Consider the following 18,443-nt stretch of genomic DNA (forward strand, 5'->3'; position numbering starts at 1 on the left):
GAGCAAATAAGACTTGAATGGTCTGGAAGGCAAGTAAGAAATACTTTCAATTTCAAACAAGCCACTTAATTGATAATCTTCTATGAGCTAAATATACCAAGAAAGAAAAGGCCATTGTCCCATTGTCACCTGGGAGCTATTCTCACCTTGTTTACCTCTTCCCCTCCTGGCTACCCCTTAAAGAATTCTCTGGAACCTAGCCCACCTGGAGGGAGAAGTGTAGTCTCCCTTCACCTGCTAGCCTCTGCTAGGCCTTGTGCTTATCATTTCGCTTGTCTCCTTCCATCATCACAGCTCCTCTTTGGAGTACATTACTGTTATTCCCTCCAGTCTGCATATGGGGAAAACCAGGTTTAAAGAAATGCAGTAACCTGCTCATGGCTGCAGAATTAACCTGTGACCACTACTCTGCAACGCTAGCTGGTGCTGGGCCAGGCCTTACAAACCACTCTAAGTGCCAGAGCCCAGACACAGAGGTCTGGAGAAGGAGGAGAAAATGCTCAGTACCGACCTCAGCTCTGGTTCCTGGGGTTCCCTGTATATGACTGAGATTTTAGTCAGTGCTGTTGGAAGCTGTGCCAGCTGTGCTGTAGGAAGCTGGTGGGATGGGAGAAACACAGGGTTTGCATTAGACACGCTTGGGGTTCAAATCCTGGCTTGATCACTTTCTAGCTTGTGACCTTGGGCAAGTGTCTTAATCTCTCTGAATCTCAGTTTTCTTATCTGTAAACCGAAGGTTATAATAACTCCCTTGTAGAATTATGTGTGAGGATTGAAGACAATGTAAATCAAGTACCTGGCATGAAAAAGCCCTTGAAAAGCATGGGCAGACAGTCATTCAGTAGATATAAGTCGAGGGCCCACTGTGTACCAGGCACTATTCAAGACACTGGGACTTAAAGAGTGAAAAGAAAAAACTCTTATAACTGTTTTTTAAATGTACTAGACCAGAAACTCATCATTGTGAGAGGTCCCTTTAGAATCCAGGAATGGCTGTCTTGGCTAAACTCAGATTCAGGGAATTTATTTCTCTTTCTGTCATCTGTTAGCTGATGAGCTTGGGAAAGTTATTTAGTTTCTCAGAATCTTCAATTCTTTTTGTTTATTTTTTTAACTGTAAAATATATCATACATACATGAGTATATAATATGCTTCTATATGGATCAAAGAATAATATAACAATATATCCTGTTCCCAACACCTAAGTTCAGAATGGAACATTTGCAGTACCTTAAAAGCCCCCTTTCCCTGTCCATTTGCATCCCCTTTCTCACTCTCTACCTCACAGCAACTAATATTTTGAACTTTGGTTAACTACTTCCTTGCTTTTCTTTCTAAGTTATCATCTATCTATGTTTTATAAAACAATATGTTTAGTTCTACCTGTCTTTGGAGTTTACATGCATTATGTTCTCTGTGTTTTTTTGCTCAATATCATCTTTCTGAGCTTCATCCTTGTTGATACACACAACTGTAGCTCATTAGTTTTCACCAGGGTGTAGCATCCTGTTGTGAGAATACATTTGTATGTCTTCCCTCTTGTTGATGGACTTTTGGGGTGTTCCCACTTGGGTGCTATTATGATGAAAGAATACTGCTGAGAATACATTGCTTGTCTCCTGACGCATGTGTAGGCATTCTCTAGGGCACATGCCTAGGAATGGAATTGTTCACATGAAATTCTATGTTTGGCATTGCTCTATAATGCCAAACTGTTTTCCACAGTGGTTGTACCAACAAAACAAACAAACAAAAAACACTCCTTCAGTAGTGACTAAAAGTTCTCACTGTTTTCCATCCTTTCAATACTTGATAGAGATGTCCTTTTTTTTTAATATATTCATTTTATAGAGGAGAGAGAAAGAAGAGGAGGAGCAGAAAGCATCAACTCCCATATGTGCCTTGGCTGGGCAAGCCTGGGGTTTCAAACTGGCGACCTTATCATTCCAGGTTGACACTTTATCCACTGCGCCACCACAGGTCAGGCCAGACTTCATTTCTAAAAGGTGTACTAGATGAGTTTCTGAAGTCCCTTTCAACTAAATAATTGTATCATCCTCACCTTAAGGACCTGGTTCTGGCTTATGTCTCTGCCTGTCTGATGTGTTGTGCTCAGGTGGCCCCAGACATGCCACAGCCTGATTGAGAGAGCCCTGTGCAGGGTCTCAGGGCAGAGTTGAAGCCCTTCTTCACTGGGTTTCCACCAGCAGTGGGTGAGGGATCTCATAACTCCACAGCCTCCCTCACACTTGGTGTTCTGTTCCATTTACCCAAGAGCCTGGTGTGAGTGTAGAGCACATACTAGGTGCTCAGTTAATACTCACTGGATTGCATTTTTTCAAATGCATTGAGAGGGATGTATATTTTCCCTAAGCATCAATTTTGTGAATAGGACATGGAAGTAACAGAACCACATGTGCGCTAGCTAATCAAAGCATGTGGGGCTGGGGATGGTGATGGGATTTATGTTTGTCCAGGGTTTCTTGATCACTTCAAGGCTCCAGGTGAGATAAACCAAAGTTTAATAGTCTCCACTGACTGATTGTTCAGAGTCTGGCCTTGTTCTTTGACCGTCTAACTTGTTCAATCTGAGATGCAGGGAGTGGCTGAAGGATAGGGATGGGTGGATACCAGAGGCAGTGCCATGTGGACAGAGCAGAGTGCCCACAGATAACCCCTTTTCCTTCCAAGGGTTGCACACTGTTCCTGGCGGTGCTGGGTTTAAGAGGCGTTAGATATACCCAGTGTCCTAGCAGCCAAGCTGTCCACTCACGGGACAGAAGAATGTGGCTGGCTGGGCAGTTGCATGTGCCACCCCAGTCTGCAATCCTGTGATTACTCATCTAGTCTGTGCCTGTCAGCTCCAGGGGCAAGGGAGCACCTCTACTCGGGGCTCATCTTGGTCACCAGGCTCACGCTGGGCTCAGTGGCAGGACCCCACCAACTCTTCAGCCATCCCTCACTCCCAACACTGTCCTAGTGTCTCTCTCTGTATCAACCTTTGACCCTCATGAAATTTGTATATCATATAGTAGCTGACGGTCATAATAAAATAACGATGATTCTAACTACATTCTAGACACTGTGTTAAATGTTTTCATGCATTTCTCTTTTATGCCTCTCAATAATCTTACGAGGTAGATGATATTAGTTTCCCCATTTTACAAAAGAGGAAGTTGAAGTTCAAAGAAGTTAAGTGGCTGAATTTCTTGTCCAAAGCCATCGAGCTCCTAAATCAGAACCAGAGCTTACGTTCAGATCTTCCGAAGTCCTGGATATATGTCCGTTCTTTGCCTACTCACTACCTTTCCGACACAGTGTCCATCCAGTTCAGTCCCCCCCCCCCCCCCCCCCCCCCCGTCTAAGGAGGACTGGAGAAGAGGCAACAGCCGCTGCCAGTGGAGGTGAGTGGGACAGTTCCAGGCTGGCCCCGATGATACTGGAAAACACCTGTGGGGCAAAGTTCTTTGTTCCAAATGGCCCTGAATTTCCTGGCCTCTGCCAGGGGAGGGAAGTTACTTCTGTCCAGCCTATTTGGCAAGCACACCAACATCTTGGGTGCCATAATGTTAAGAAGTGGGGGATGGGTTGCCTCAGGTAAAATTCCATTATAATGAACTTCATCTGAGATCTAAACAGCTTTGTTGAAATGAAATTATGTTCACCTGTACACAGTGGAAGAACCCGATTATACAGTCTGCGACTCTGGAGGTGAAATGGAACTAATGTGCCATTGAGTGTCTCTTAGTGAAGCTCAAGAGTCAGGGACATCCCCAGTTTCTTCTTGAACACTAAGCTCCTGGATGGGTCAGGGCAGGGAGAAGAGAGCTTTGTGCTTAACTTCATCTGACAGGGCTGTGATTATCCAACCTCTGCTCTGCTGTGCACCCCTAAGAATAGGTCTAAAACCCATCTGTCAAGTGTCACCAGTCAACACAATACCTAACCCATCACAGAAATGCACAAGAGGTATTTATTGGAATCAAATATGTTTGTAGGTAGACTGAGTTCCCTGAGCTAGAAAGGGCATTTGAAAACAATTGCTTTGCTTGGCTGAAACATCTTTTTTTGAGAGAGGCAGGGAGAGAGAGAGAGAGAGGAACATCGAGCTGTTCTGTGACTGGGGAATCAAACTGACCACGTCCACACTCCAGGAGGATGCTGCAGCCAACCGAGCTATCGGGCCAGGGCTTTATTGATTTTTAGTCAATAGAGAGGAAGGGAGAAAGAAGGGAAGGGAAACATTTGTTGTTTCACTCAGTTGTGCATTTTTTGGTTGCTCCCGTGTGTGCCCTGCCCGGGATTGAACCCACAAACTTGTTTCGGGACAACACTCTTAACCGACTGAGCTAACAGACAAGGGTTGCTAAAACATCTTTAAAAAGCTGGACTGCAACTCAGAGGAGTTCTCCCAGTTACTGAACCAATGGTGCATAATAACAAGCACTCACCTTTACTGAGCAGGTACCTGGTACCGGGCACTAAGCTAAGCACTTTACACGCACTATCCCATTTAATCCTCAGACCTATGAGGTATTTGTTATTTTTCTCACTTTACAGGTGAGGAAACAGAACCTTGGGGAGCCCAGATCATTGGTTCTGTTCACACAACGGAGAGGGAGGGAAGGTGAGGTTCACACCCAGGCAGTCTGTTCTCTTCACCGTGTTTCTGTGACCACAGAGCTCCACTGTCACTGTGGGCTGGTTCTGTGGGGTCGGGCCAGGGGTTGAAATGAGTGAGGCTGGAGGGACACAAACCTGGGGGGGGGCAGAGGCACAGCTGGTCTAGGGGGCAGCCCTATCTCAGGCCAGCAGGCTTGCCACCAGAACTATATTCCAGTGTGGCCAAATTATCTAATATTTTTTAAATAGGAAACTAAACATCTAGATATTTTTTAAAAGTGCATTATCTCTAACTTATTAAACAGTGACAACTAATTTAAAAATGTATAATTACTGGCGGTGATTGCGGGGGTGGGGGTGGCAAAGGGAACACATCCTAGTGGGGTTCAGCCAGCAGGCCTCTGGGGCATCCTCTGGTCCTTTCTTTCTTTTAACAGGTGTCTTTACATAGAATGGCATCAGCGATCACTGTCCCTGGGTACTTTATAATGCAGAGTGTTATTTTCTCTGGAGAATTAGAGTGAAATCTTTCAGTCTAATGATAGTTTGTAAATGTATCCTCCCCTTTCTTCCTTCCTTTCCATCCAATCTCCCTCCCTCCCTCCTTCCCTCCCTCCCTCCTTCCCTCTTTCCTCCCCACTCTGTTTTCCCAGTCGGTTGTTTTCTCATATTTATCAGAAGAAAGTTCTTAATAGAGAACTCAAAAGGTGGCTAACAGTCTAATAGTAAGGAAAGGATCTCTAGGTAAAAAAATAAGAATAAAAAGTAGAATGTGTTGGAGGGCTGGGGGCAATGAATGGCACTTCCCAGCAGGTCTGCACTCGAGCCTCCCGCTGTGAGGGCCTCAGCTGTCTGGGAAACCAGGCTCCGTGGCATATTCAGAATGTTTTCCCTCACCCTCTCCACCTGATTCTAGTCCTCCTCCTTCTCTTAAATAGCTGCGAGAATAACAGTAAACGCATCACTAATATTTTTATGGAGTGTATCAGTTTCTGTAATATACTTGAACTATTTCATCTCCGCTAATACAAAGCCCCGTGAGACCGCACGTGGTGCGGAGTCCCCTTTCCAGGCTTGGTGACCAGGCTTGGTGACGAGGCTTGGTGAAGCAGCAGTGCCTTCCTCCTCTTCCACAGGTTCTGTAAGAGACCAGCAGGCGTGGAGGATTGAAGCCCCTGGTGCAGGGAGCACCGGGCGCCCTCGGGCCTTCCCTCACCTTCCAGGCCAGCCTCGCTCCTCATCTGGGCCCACAGGTGGAGGTAGGTGGGGCAGCCGCAAATGGAGCCCCTGACTAAGGTCCCCACCTCCCTGAAAATCCCGATCAGGGGGAGTACGCGGTGGTCCTGGGAAAGGCCCTAAACTGACACTGGGCGGCCAGTGGCCTGCCTTCTCCCAGGCCTTCCCCTGCCGCCTGTCCCCCTGAGCTATTGTTCCCAAAGCTGGGCAGAAAATAGCTCACTAGGGAATTATTTTTGCCTCTGTTAAACTTCAATCCCAGGCTCCCGAAGGGCCTGGCTGTACAGTTGTTTTTCAGGTCAGGGGGAGTTCTGGGAAGAGTAAGGAGGGGAGAGAGCAAAGGGGAAGTGGTGGGTGGAGGGGCTGTCACCTCTCCCCGCAGGGTGGCAATGGGCCACAGCCCCTGGCCTCATCCCTGCTCATCAGGCTGCCTGACTGGCTGCCACTCCAGCTGACAGAGTGCAGCCTGACCAGCCGGCTGGAGTGCAGTTTCACTCCCAGCTCCTTCAACTGAGCGCAGGCTCTGAGCTGGTGCATGGGGTCCCTTCTCCTGGAAAGGGAAGGGAAAGAGCTGAGTGAAGGGAGTGGGAAGTCTGTTACCCCATAAGAGGGCCCAGGTGGGCAGCGAGGGTGGGGGAGGGGGCAGGCAGCGGGCTGCTGAGGAAGCAGAGAGGAGCTCCTCTGAGACCCTGCTGTCTTGCTCCCTAAGGCAGCGCTGAATGCTGCTCTGTGTAGCATATCTGTGCCATCTTTGCCCCTGGGCACCAAAGAGACACAAGGAAGAGGAAGATGGCCAATGGATAGGGCCAGAGAGGGGGTTTATAGTTTGGAGAGAGTTCACAGATTACCACAAAGGCAGTTATATCATACCACTTGGTGGCCCTGGGGAAGAATCCTCCTGACACATTAGGACGTTTTGTCCTGAGACACTGAAAAGAAAGGGTTATCTTCTGTCATAGCTGAGGGGAAAGCTGGGCTTGTAGTGCACTGGCCAGCAGTGCGTGTGGACACCCTGGCTCAGACTGTGGGCTGGCCTGTGCCTGCACGTGTAGGGGACTTCCCACGTGTGTCCATGATGCAAGTTGTTTGTGACCATTGTGCATTTGTAGCTGAAGCCCTTCCTTAGAGCGATTCCTGGAAACAAGGAAGTGACCTTGTTGACCGGGAGAGAGGAGTGGGCCCTGTGGATCTGTGGAATCAGGTTTGGGATTGGTCGGCTGTGTGGTCTCTCAGGTCTCCCTGTGCCCAGCAACCGTGTCTGGTCACCCTTGACAGAGTGATGCATTCAGTAAGGATTGAACTGGTGATGTGTAGCCCAGCTATTCACCAACTTCCTTCTGCCCTGTTGAACCTTTTGTTCTTTCTTTTGATTTTCTCTCAAAGAACATAGTTTTTCCTATTCAGCAGGGCTGTATTTTCCGGAACTCTCTTCTACACCTGTCTTCCAATTCAATTACTGATGGTCCTATTGCCAGGGTGAAGGATTCCCCCCACGGAGGACGGGGTGGTGGGGCCGGCCATGCAGCCGGGACCTGCCTGTGCTGCTGCAGAGGGGTGCTGCTTTGCTGACCTTGGTTCCCTTTCCAAGTGAGCCGATGGGAGAGGGACCCATTTTCATTTTCTTTATGACACTCAAGGCTGACTCAGGTTGGAGTGAGGATATGAATGGAATCTGAGAGTCTTTAGTTTCAAAATATTATTACAGTAATTTAAAATTCCTGGTATTCAAGATTCAATGGGTTTACTAAGTACTCAGTAGAAGAAAGAATAAAATACACTTCCTGTAAAAATGGTTGGTTGATTCATCTCTTCCTGGTGCCCTCCCCCCCCTCCAGTCATGTGGAGTTAATTTCTCTGCCTCCTTTTTGCTGCTTAGCCTTTGCCATGTACTGTCTCCCCGGGACCTCTGTTACCCTTCTTACCACTGCCATGGTAAGCTTTGATCCTTCCTGTCTCAGTCGAGAGGCTGAGGAGTCACCTTCCCTAACGAACCTTCTTTACCTGCCAACGCAAAACCAGGTGCTCTCCTGCCTGCCCCGTTCACACTTGTGCTTACCTGTATCATAGCATGGACTATACTGAATTGTAGTTTCAGTTGATCGCCTCCTGGTAGACTGTACCCTTTAAGAGGGCAAGGTTGTGTGGTACTCGCCACTGTGTCTGTGACTTCTAGTACAAGGCTTGCCACGTAGTCAAGTGCTTAAAACCAGGCAGGGGTCACTGTCCACAATAAGGCATCAGAAGCCAGAGCCAATGCCCACCACTCTGGGTCCAAGAAGAAATGCTGTCGCTGCCCTGGCCTTCTGAGGGGGTTCCCGAGAGGAAATCTACACAAAGGATGCTGGAACCTGACAAAACAGAAGCTCTAGAAAAGCTCTCGAGGGGGAGGAGTACTGGTGTCACCGTGGGGGACTGCTCTGGTCTCTAAGTGAGTGGGAACCTCCCTGTTTGGCCTAGACCCTAAAAGTGTCATGAATACATAAGGAGTGCCCACCCCTTACTAATAACCGAGAAGATAGAGAGGATGCCTTTGGGTACCTCAGCCCCTATGGGACAGAAGCTGCCTGGTAGGAGTTATCCCAGCCCTGCCCATCTCAGAGGACCCAGGTTCCTGTACTGATTCTGATATAGGCTTCAGAATCGATCCTATAATAAGTGAATGGCCTCCAAAAGCTTCTAAGAGCTCAAGGCAGCCAGGAGTCCAGGCCTGCTGGGCCAGAGCCAGTGCCAGCCCAGAGTCTAGGTTAGGGGCCACAGCAAGGCCACCCTCGTGCCAGGGCAGCTTCAGCTCTCACTGCCACCTCTGGGTTCCAGCCCCCTGGGACTCTCTCCCTTTGAGGCACCCCACCATGGCCTCCCCAGTGCTCTACCTTCTGCGCCTGCGTTGATCAGTGGGAGTGTGGGGGGGGGGGGTGCCACTGCCCTGATGACAGGGGAACATCATGGGATTGCTGAGCTTCAGGCCCCATTAGCAGAAGAACAGATGCGTGACAGATGTAAGACAAGCTCTGGATGACGTAGGAGGTAGGAGAGAGATGACACTGGACTAGAGAGGGAAAGGAGGGGGGACGATCACAGGAAGCGCTTGTTATCAGTGATGCCTCGGGAGCCACAGCCTTATCTTCCCTGTAGAGGAAAAGTCCAGATGTGTGACTCAGCTTCTCTGCTTGTTGGAGAGACAGTGGAATGATCCATTTCTCCCCACCCTGAGCAACCAGATTTTTGGAAGCCACAGGCAGTGGGTGGGGCGGTCAGTTTCTTCCCAGTTCAGCAGAAAGGTGGCTCTCTGGGCCATGTTGTTTAGGGTGGAGTGTGTGGGACTGAAAGCAAGCTTCCCGGCTCCACAGCACCTCTCTGGGCCTGTAAGTCTTCTCATTACCTAGGCCCTGAACTCACTGCCTATTGTACCAACAGCAGCTGTCGTTCTAATGAGAGCTACAGTGTGCCAGGAGCTGTGCTGAGAGCAATCCGGATGTCTTGGTCCCTACAATAGCCCTGTGATCGGGGCACTCTCGTGTCTCAGGGATGGAATTTGGGGAAAGCTGGGCAGTGGTCAGGTAGCCCAGGGCGTCAGCTGGCCATGCTGGTTGTGACGTAAGCAAGGGATATGATGCCAAGGATCTCGCGTATCTTAGAGCTGATGGGACCGGGGGGCTGGGCACAGAATGTCACACAGTGCAGCAAAAGTCTGCGTGATTCAGAGATCACATTGGTCCCAGAAGAAAGATGAGGAAAAGAAGGCTGGCCAGGGTGAATGTGGGTGGGGTGGGCCTCAACATCATCTGTCTGAGAAGGGTTGGGCTTGGGCCAGGCGGATGTGGGCTGGGGGATGCTTAGCCTGGGAAGAGGCCCCCAGGGGGCTAAAAACTGGGCTTGGCAATCACTTGGAAAAAAGAAGCAGCTCTCTCCCGTTCTTCTGAGGTCACTGGGTTTTTTGGGGGAGAGAAATCCATTTGGCCATCAGCTGCATCAACAATAGCAGGGGTGCAGGTCTCCCCAGAGGAGGGCTGGACCCGTTCTCCCTGTATTCCTGGTGCTCTACAGGCTGCCTTGCTTTCTATTCCTTGGTCTCCAAGTTACTGGACATGGAGCTTCCCTGTCCCATCAACTTTTGCTTATAGCAGATAACCCAGGGAAGTACCCTCATCCTAGTATCCCAGGAAAGCAGCCTAGAAGAGGGAGAGAGCGGCTGGGCATATTCTACTTCCCTCTAAAATATTCCCTGTCTCGAGTCCTAGTCCATTTATTTCCTCAGGCCACTGAGGCTGGAGCTGGTCAGGCAGGGTGAGGGGAACCCTCAGCCCCTCTTTCTTTCTCTGTATTGCTTGTAAGGATGGAGTCCATGTTGAGTGGCCCCACTACAGTCAAGGCCTCTTCCGTGGCCACCCACAGATCCCCTCCTCTGAAGAATGAAATTCCCCTACTCCCAGTGGCTTCTCTCCTGCCCTGCTCTCACTCCGTTCCCCGGAAACTGCTCAGGCTGGTGATGAGAAGTCTTGGGATTTGGCCAGGGTGGAGGAGGAGAATCGAGTGATTCTCCTTGTGAGGCTTTGGACTAGTGGCTTCCCCTCAGTTTCTTCAGTTGTGAAACCAGAGATATTGGGCTGCAGCTTATGAATGGGCTGATTTCCTATGCTTCACTGGCCACTGTCACTGCCCACACTTTCCAGCAGGGCCAGGCAATGGCTTGCCTGTTACCTGGAGAGCAGTAATCAACCCAGAAATCTTGTTGACAAAGCTCAGGGCAGAGTTTCCATTGGAAAAAAAGCAGCTTGCAAGAATAATTGTTGAAGATAAGAAATGGAAATATATCAAAGTAAGCCATGTATCTCCTGCCCCGTGGCCCGGGGCCTTGTGGGTTCCTGCCTGTGGCTGCTGCTCAGCTCCAAGAAGCTGTCTTGCTCCCAAGAGTGTCATGTCAGGACAGTCAGCCAAGAAAGAGTTCTGGTGAATGGCCTATAGGGTGGGAGTTTGTAGCCTGGTTTCTTGGCAGTATGGGGCATTTATCAGGTTCTCCAAGGTGATGTCTTAAGAAGCACCTTCAGGGCTAAACCCCTTTGTGCAGCTGCTGGATCATCAGCCATTTCCTTTCCCATCATTCAGTCAGTCACTGGCTACTTTGGTACACCTTGTGCGTGTCCTTAGTGCTGCAGCGCTGGGGCCAACCTACCTTGGAAACCGTGGAGCTGAAGATGGAGGGCAAGAAATGGTTTGGACAAGTTTGGTTTATACAGAACACTTCTTCTCCCCTTGCCCTCATTTCTGCTCTATTCCTCCTCAGCTTCTGCTAGGAAATAATGCTGCGATTATTCTGGAAAAAGAATGGGGGTATATGTTGGGGCTAGTGGAGCAGGAAAAAAGGACACCAGCCTAGCTGGCCATGATATTGCAGTGTCTAAGTTACACTAGTATAAAAAGATGACAGATAAAAAGTAAGGTGGCTCATGCAGTGTTCCACACTCTACAAGCAGAACTGAAGGGATGTTGAAATGAGAAGCAGCCCGGAAAGGGCGTGTGTGCACATGTGCAGCGTGGCTGGCGTCCACCCAGGTCAACCTACTCCAGAGAGAGCCCCACGTGTGGTTGATTCTGTGTGTACCAGTGAAGCAGAAGAATTTTCTCCCTTTCTGCTGGGAAATCATTTAGCTTTCCATTTCTTTCTATAAGGAAGGGGAGCTTTGAATCAATATCAACAATTGGAAAGTCCAGTTTTGGTCACTCCAGTCCCAACCTCTGGACAAGAGTCCAGTGAATGTGGTGGAGGTAACCTGAGCCCAGCAGCCCTTTGAGCCTTGTCTTGCCGGGACTCTGCCCGGGACACCCTGCAGCCACCACTCGGTGAGGCTGTCTGGGTTGAGACTGCCGGGGATGCCCATTTACCGCAAGCCGCTGGTAGATGGGGTGCCTGTTGTGTGAGCTGACAGGCAGCTGTGTAGGAGAGGCAGTGGTTTGGGCTTGGATGACTGGAAGGAAACATGTTATCTATTTCTTGCTAAGGCAAGGTCAGGCCTGGGGTCAAGTTCAGGCAAGGATTTGATGTGGGTAGGATGCGGACCCTGGAGGAATGGAAGCCAGGGCCTTTCTGCAGGGCTGAGCTCTGCTTCTCTGTGGCTCTGTACTGGGGCTTCGGGTGTTTCTAAAGCGGAGGCAGGAGGGGTTGCTCTGGGGACAGCCCCAGCAAAAGCAGTGGGATGTTCTGTGTACTCAAAACATGAATTGGGGGCGGGGGTTATGACATAACAAAGGACACTGGTATTAAGTGGTGTTTTTCCACTTGCCCTTTTTTTACCCTGGGTCTTTGCCCCACTTTCCATTCCCTTGGACCTATAGGCTACATCTAAGGTGATCACTCTGACAAGGGCTATCAGTAGTGCACAATGTCATGGGGAGGGGAGGCCGGTATAGGGAATGTGGAGTATTTTCCCAAATAGGAGGAATTGGTTGACAGATTGGGGTCCTGGCTAAGGCCTGCCATGCCTGGGTTTTGGGAGCCATGGGAGGAAAGGACATTTTCCCTTCATGGCCTGGGGATTATTCTCTCCACTGCTTCCTGACTCAGTGGAAGTGAAAGGCGCCCAGGGTTTAGGGTTGGGGAAATGACAGGCATTTCCCTTTGGAAAAGTAGCAGAGCAGAGACTCGGGACTAAGATATCTAGGTTCAAAGCTGAGCTCCAGATACAACTGACTTCTCTGTGCCTTAGTTTCCCACTCCTAAAATAGGAATAACAGTACCTGCCTGCGCGGTTGTTGTGAGGATTAAGTGAGTGAGTGTACATGAGGAACTTGGAGCAGGGCCCGGCTCAGAGTGATAGTGTCTGTGCCGATGGTTATCACTGGAATGGGAGGCGTCAGTGGGAGGCAAGGGACGCACTGGGGCATGACAGTCAGCCTGTCCTCGTTTGGCCCCGGCACCACCGGTTGCCTAGCCATGGAACCCTTGAAAAGTCACTCAAAGTGCTCTGGACTTTGCTGTTGCCATCCGCAAAAGGAGGCTTCTGCTCACCTCACAGGGTGTTACCAGGCTCACGTGAGATCATATGTGTGAGTTTATCAAGCTGGAACATAGGACGGAATCCATACTTATTATTTTTTGAATTCAAGAATGGTGTTGTACTTGGATCTCATGTCTGACTTCTGGAAACCTTAGAGGTGGAGGACAGGAACAGTGGTCCTTTCTCTTCCCACTTGGCTCTCACAGTAGCCTCTGGGACCAAGCAGGGTTGGTCAGGCCATGGGGTAGGGTTCTGAGGAGTGCGGGGCCTTGGGCAATACAAGCAGACAGAGCAAAGGAGAACTTAGCTCGGGGGTAAGTGACGTGTCTGTCCCCAGCAGGTATGCGTCCTCCCACCTAAGGTCCTTGGGAGCGAGCCAGCCTAGCTCAGGCTACCTCAGCTCATAATTCCCTAGCATTGTCCTCAGATACTCGGTGGAGGCTGGCTGTGCCCGAGAGGGTGGCAAGTGGGCTCAGTAGGCTGGCAGTCCTAGGACTGGGCCCAGGTCTCGGAAACCCCTTCCCTGTCTAGTTGAGCCACCTGGGGGCAGAGGAAAAAAAGCTGGGGGTCTGGATCTCCCTTATCTGGGATGTGACTTAAAGGCCCTCACCGGGTTGCAGGGTCAGGTGCCTGCATTATCTATGTATCTCCCTAGCCTCCTCCCCTTTGCATCAGTCAAGGGGGTGTGTGTGTGTGTGTGCGTGCGCGCACAGATAAACAGGGCTGGGTGTGGGCGGCAGTAGGCAGGGTGAATTTCTGCCAGCCCCACCTTGGTGACCCATCATGTCACTGAAACCAGAGTCTGGGCTGCAGAGTCACCTTCAGCCTTCAGTGAGGCCGGGGGTGGTGACAATGTCTGGGGAAGAGCTAAAAGTGGCAGAAAACATCCTGTTTGAAAGTACGTAGCTGTATTTAACCCTTAAAGCTCTGTTCCGCCTACACCAGGTCTCCAGACTGGAAATCCCAGACACCTGTCTCTCGAGCTCTCCAGGCCCAGGGCCGAACCCCAGGCCACACCGAATCCCGGGCCACACCGAACCCCAGGCCACACTGAATCCCAGCCCACATCGAATCCCAGCCCACACCGAATCCCAGCCCACACCGAATCCCAGGCCTCATTGAATCCAAGCCCACACCGAATCCCAGGCCACACCGAATCCCAGCCCACACCGAATCCCAGGCCTCACTGAATCCAAGCCCACACCGAATCCCAGGCCACACCGAATCCCAGGCCACACCGAATCCCAGCCCACACCGAATCCCAGCCCACACCGAATCCCAGGCCTCACTGAATCCCAGCCCACACCGAATCCCAGCCCACACCGAATCCCAGGCCACACCGAATCCCAGCCCACACCGAATCCCAGCCCACACCGAATCCCAGCCCACACCGAATCCCAGGCCTCACTGAATCCAAGCCCACACCGAATCCCAGCCCACACCGAATCCCAGGCCTCACTGAATCCAAGCCCACACCGAATCCCAGGCCACACCGTCCCCCAGCTCCCCAGGCTCCTCTGCGTCTTGCCTGGGGTGCCCATCTCCTTCTTGCTCTCAGTGATAGGCCAGTCCACCCTGTGGCTCTGCTTCCCCAGCACCCCTCAAATCTGGGTGCTTCCCCCTTAGAAGGAAGCTCCCTTCCCTCCTGCTGCCTCTGCTGTGGAGAGAAACCCTCCGGCAGGGAGACTGTTTCCCTAGTCCTCACTGCTCCCTGCTACTCCCTGCCTCAAGGGAGGGGCCGTTCCTGGCTGCTGCCTGGCTCCCTGCCCCTCACCCCTGTCAGCTGTGGCACGGCCTGCCTGCCCTCAGCAAGGCACTTCTGTCAAGATCTGGGAACTCATGTCCCTGGAAAGAGCCTTGTCACCCGCTTGTTGGGCTCCTGAGAGCCCAGGCTGTGGGGTTAGTGCTGAGCTGCAGATAAAACGTTTCCCCTTTTTTCATTTCAGAGTCCTTTTGGCCAGAAGTGTCAGTGAGACCTCACAGAAGGGCCTCCCTAGGCTCGACTTAGCTGGCCCCCTGCTCCCTCAGGTGTGTGTTCCCTCATCACCACAGCCCTCTGCTTTCTGTTTCCCAGGGGCAGAGGTGGACCTTGGGAAGGCGGGGGCAGGGGAGGGAAGAGGATACCACCCTGGGCTTCGCACATGCGGGTTGGTCCTGTGTCAGCAGAATTTGAAGCAGCCTGCAGCTGAGACCCAGGGCCCTGGTGGAGTGGCCGCGGGGGCTCAGAGGGGTGCAGAGGGATGCGGAGGGAGGCACTGACTCCCAGGCTGGGACCCCCAGGGGCCATCCAGCATGGTGATGTCTCCTGTCCAGCTCCCAGATCCTAGCTCCTCTTTCTCCAGCCCTCTAGTCTCTGCCTGTATGCCATTCCTGGGACTGCCAGCTCCCAGACCATAGACACCTGCGCCTCTGGACCCCAGTCTTGGGCTCTAGCTTCTTGGCAACGGCAAATAACCCCAAGCAGGGCTGCATTTTTCTCTCCACTCGTTTGAAAATGGCCCTTTCACAGGAGGCCTCTGACTGCCAGGCCCAGCCTTCTGTCCTGCCTCACCCAGGGCCTGGTCTCCACCCCCAGGCCCCCGAGGTGTCCCAGCCCTCTGGTGTCATGACATCTCCTAATGAGTCCATTATGCTTGAACATTTCTTACATGAATGTGACTGATGTTCCCCCACCCCCACACTTGATTTCTCTTTACCACCAGATGTTGGGCTCCCAGATGACGCAGACTCTGTGGCAACGTCATGGTGACTGGGAGTTGCAACATCTCAGCCGACCGGGGTTAAGCCACAGGCATCCTTGACAGTTTCTTCTATTGCCCCACTGAGCTATTGGGCCTCTGGGATCCTTGCCCACATGTCAGATGTGTGTGACGCTCTAGAAGCTCAGGGGTCAGCTTAGACTTGGGATGGGTTATAGGGCCACTGTTGACAGACACACAGCTACTTTTTCTTTTCAATTGTTTTAAATTTGTGATATGTTTCATATATACAGACAGGCATATAAAATGTAAACTAGTGGTTTAATAATAAGATACCATGCCTACCACTCAAAGAAGGAGAATGTGGCTATGCCATCATGCCTCTATGCGCCCTTTCCCATCTCAGCCCCTCAAAGGTTTCTGTTAATCATTGCATCACTCTTTCTGTAAAAGCTCTCTGTCTCTCTCTCTCTCATTTTCTCAGTATATAAAAAGTTATAGTTTAACAAGTGTCCATCTTGTTAGGGATGGGTAACAGTGCCACTATTACTGCATTAAAGTTCTCAGAAAAGAAGAGCTAAAAAAGAAAGTTAGGGGGTCTATTATGTCTATCTATGATCAGGGTCCCCTTCACCCCTTTGGGCTGAAAATGCCATATCCTTATCTGTCCCACTTCCTTCCCTTGGCTTGAAGCTCTTTGTGAAATTTTTAAAAATTTGAGTATTTGTTTTGTGCGTTTTATAATCATAGTTGCTAGAGATACATCGAGGTTGTGCTTCTCTGGCCTCATTTGTAAAGAGAGTGATAACAGCACTGGGGTTATATGAAGATAAAACGAAATCAGACTCTCATGGGCTTCAATGTGCCAGACATGGAAAAGGTATTCAGAGCCTTCTGAGACCCCCAAACTTACCTCTCTCACCTTGGACTGGAGGACATGGTCCCATGTGTGGGAGGGACTAGGGTGCTCATCCCCTAACTGTTCTTTTCTCTTCTTGCTCTTCATCCCTCCCGCGATGGGACCAAGGGGACACTTAAACTTGTAATGACCCTTGCGAGGACTCAGATAAAACTTGGAGGCAGCAGGGTCTGAGACCATTTTAGGGAAGCTTGAGGGACCCCAGAGGCAGCCCTGAGCCTGACAGCGCCTGGGACCAGCGGCAGCAGGACAAGCCGAGGGCCCAAGTTGCTTAATGGAAGAGTCAGGTTGGCTGCCTCCTGAGAAGGACTTCTCAAAGCTATTATATTTTGTTGCCTGTCTCTCTTTTCCCCTTTTCTCAAGTATGAAGTCAATCTCTAGATGATCATTCTTATTTATTTATTTATTTTCCCATTGATTGGGGTGGGGGAGAGAAGCATCAATTTGTTGTCTCACTTAGTCGTTCCATTTAGTTGTGCATTCATTGGTTGCTTCTCATATGTGCCCTAATCAGAGATCAAACCCATGACCTTGGCCCGCCTGGATGGCTTTCTATCCACTGAGCCACCTGGCTAGGGCCAATAATTCTTATTTATAAAAGTCACCTCTGAGAACAAAATCAGTTATTTGTATATGACACACATACTCAGAAGGACATTCAAAACAATGTGTTAAGCCTGACCAGGCAGTGGTGCAGGGGATAAAGCATTGGACTGGGACGTGAAGGACTCAGGTTCGAGACCCCGAGGTCACCAGCTTGAGCGCGGGCTCATCTGGTTTGAGCAAGGCTCACCAGCTTGAGCCCAAGGTCGCTGGCTTGAGCAAGGGGTCACTTGCTCTGCTGTAGCCCCCGGTCAAGGCACATATGAGAAAGCAATCAATAAACAATTAGGGTGCCGCAACAAAGAATTGATGCTTCTCATGTCCCTCTTTCTGACTCTCTCTGTCTCTGTCACAAAAACAAACAAACAAAAAAACCCACAATGTGTTAAATTTATACTGGGGGGTGGGAAGATTACTTTGATTACTTGGTACAGCACAGCAGGGGCACAAAGTCCAGATGGCTCTGAGGAGCTAGGACTAAAATGACAAAGGCTCTTATTTGGGCATGTAAGTCTTTTATTCCCTCACCTTAAAGCAGAGGGGCTGAGGGGTTCTCTCTGCATTAAGGAATGAAGCTGTTGGTGGTCTCCCCTTTCCCCTTGGAGTGGGTACGGAGCAACATAATGGCCTCTGACCTGCTGCTGATGCCAGTGGAGCTGGTGCCATATGTTCATTCATATAATTGTGCCTCCCACCCTGTAAAGTAAACTCCATTTGTCAGAAGAGGACAGTGGAGCACAGAGAGGCTAATCATGTAACCCAAAGTAGCCCAGCTAGTAAGTGTCAGAGATAGCCTTTGATCCCAGGCAGTCTGATTCCAAGCCATGCTCTGAGTGGCTTCACCACAGTGCCCCCCACAGATTCACTCCAGACTTGGAAGAGGGAGCCCTGCTTCCACTCGTGGCCAGCAGAGTGTCAGGAGGGTACACTGGGGTGTGGAGAGTCATATTGTGGGGGTACCAAAGAAATCCTGCCTAGGTTTGGGCCCTGAGGAGCTGCCCAGCTTTGCTGAGCTCCCGGGCAGATGGGGGCAAGGGGATGCAAAGGATGCCAGCTGGCCCTGGCAGTGACTTTGGCTCTGGCCATGGCATGCCTGCTGTTCTTGCAGGGATGGAGGCGATGGCGACCAGCACTTCCCTGCCTGATCCTGGTGACTTTGACCGGAATGTGCCTCGTATCTGTGGAGTGTGCGGAGACCGGGCCACAGGCTTTCACTTCAATGCTATGACCTGTGAAGGCTGCAAAGGCTTCTTCAGGTGAGTCCTTCCCGAGGGCAAAAAGGAGAGGAAGCAAGACTTTCCTTGAGGGGAGCCCTTGCAATTTCAGTGTCTCTTGCCTTACTGTGCCCATGGAATATGCCAGTGCTCACA

The 18,443-nt window shown here is 50.6% G+C and overlaps 1 protein-coding gene across 1 annotated transcript in view; it reads left to right on the forward strand.

The window, feature by feature from the left end:
• VDR (vitamin D receptor) overlaps nucleotides 1-18,443 on the forward strand; it is a 57,814-nt gene that overhangs the window by 4,893 nt on the left and 34,478 nt on the right. Inside the window, exons 2-4 of the mRNA XM_066257997.1 lie at nucleotides 5,761-5,883; nucleotides 14,799-14,880; nucleotides 18,182-18,329. Of these exons, the coding sequence (XP_066114094.1) occupies nucleotides 18,184-18,329 (146 nt within the window). The 5' untranslated portion in view covers nucleotides 5,761-5,883; nucleotides 14,799-14,880; nucleotides 18,182-18,183. The remainder of the gene's footprint in view (nucleotides 1-5,760; nucleotides 5,884-14,798; nucleotides 14,881-18,181; nucleotides 18,330-18,443) is intronic.

The sequence above is a fragment of the Saccopteryx bilineata genome, chromosome 2 (genome assembly GCF_036850765.1).
Source record: "Saccopteryx bilineata isolate mSacBil1 chromosome 2, mSacBil1_pri_phased_curated, whole genome shotgun sequence".
NCBI lineage: Eukaryota > Metazoa > Chordata > Mammalia > Chiroptera > Emballonuridae > Saccopteryx > Saccopteryx bilineata.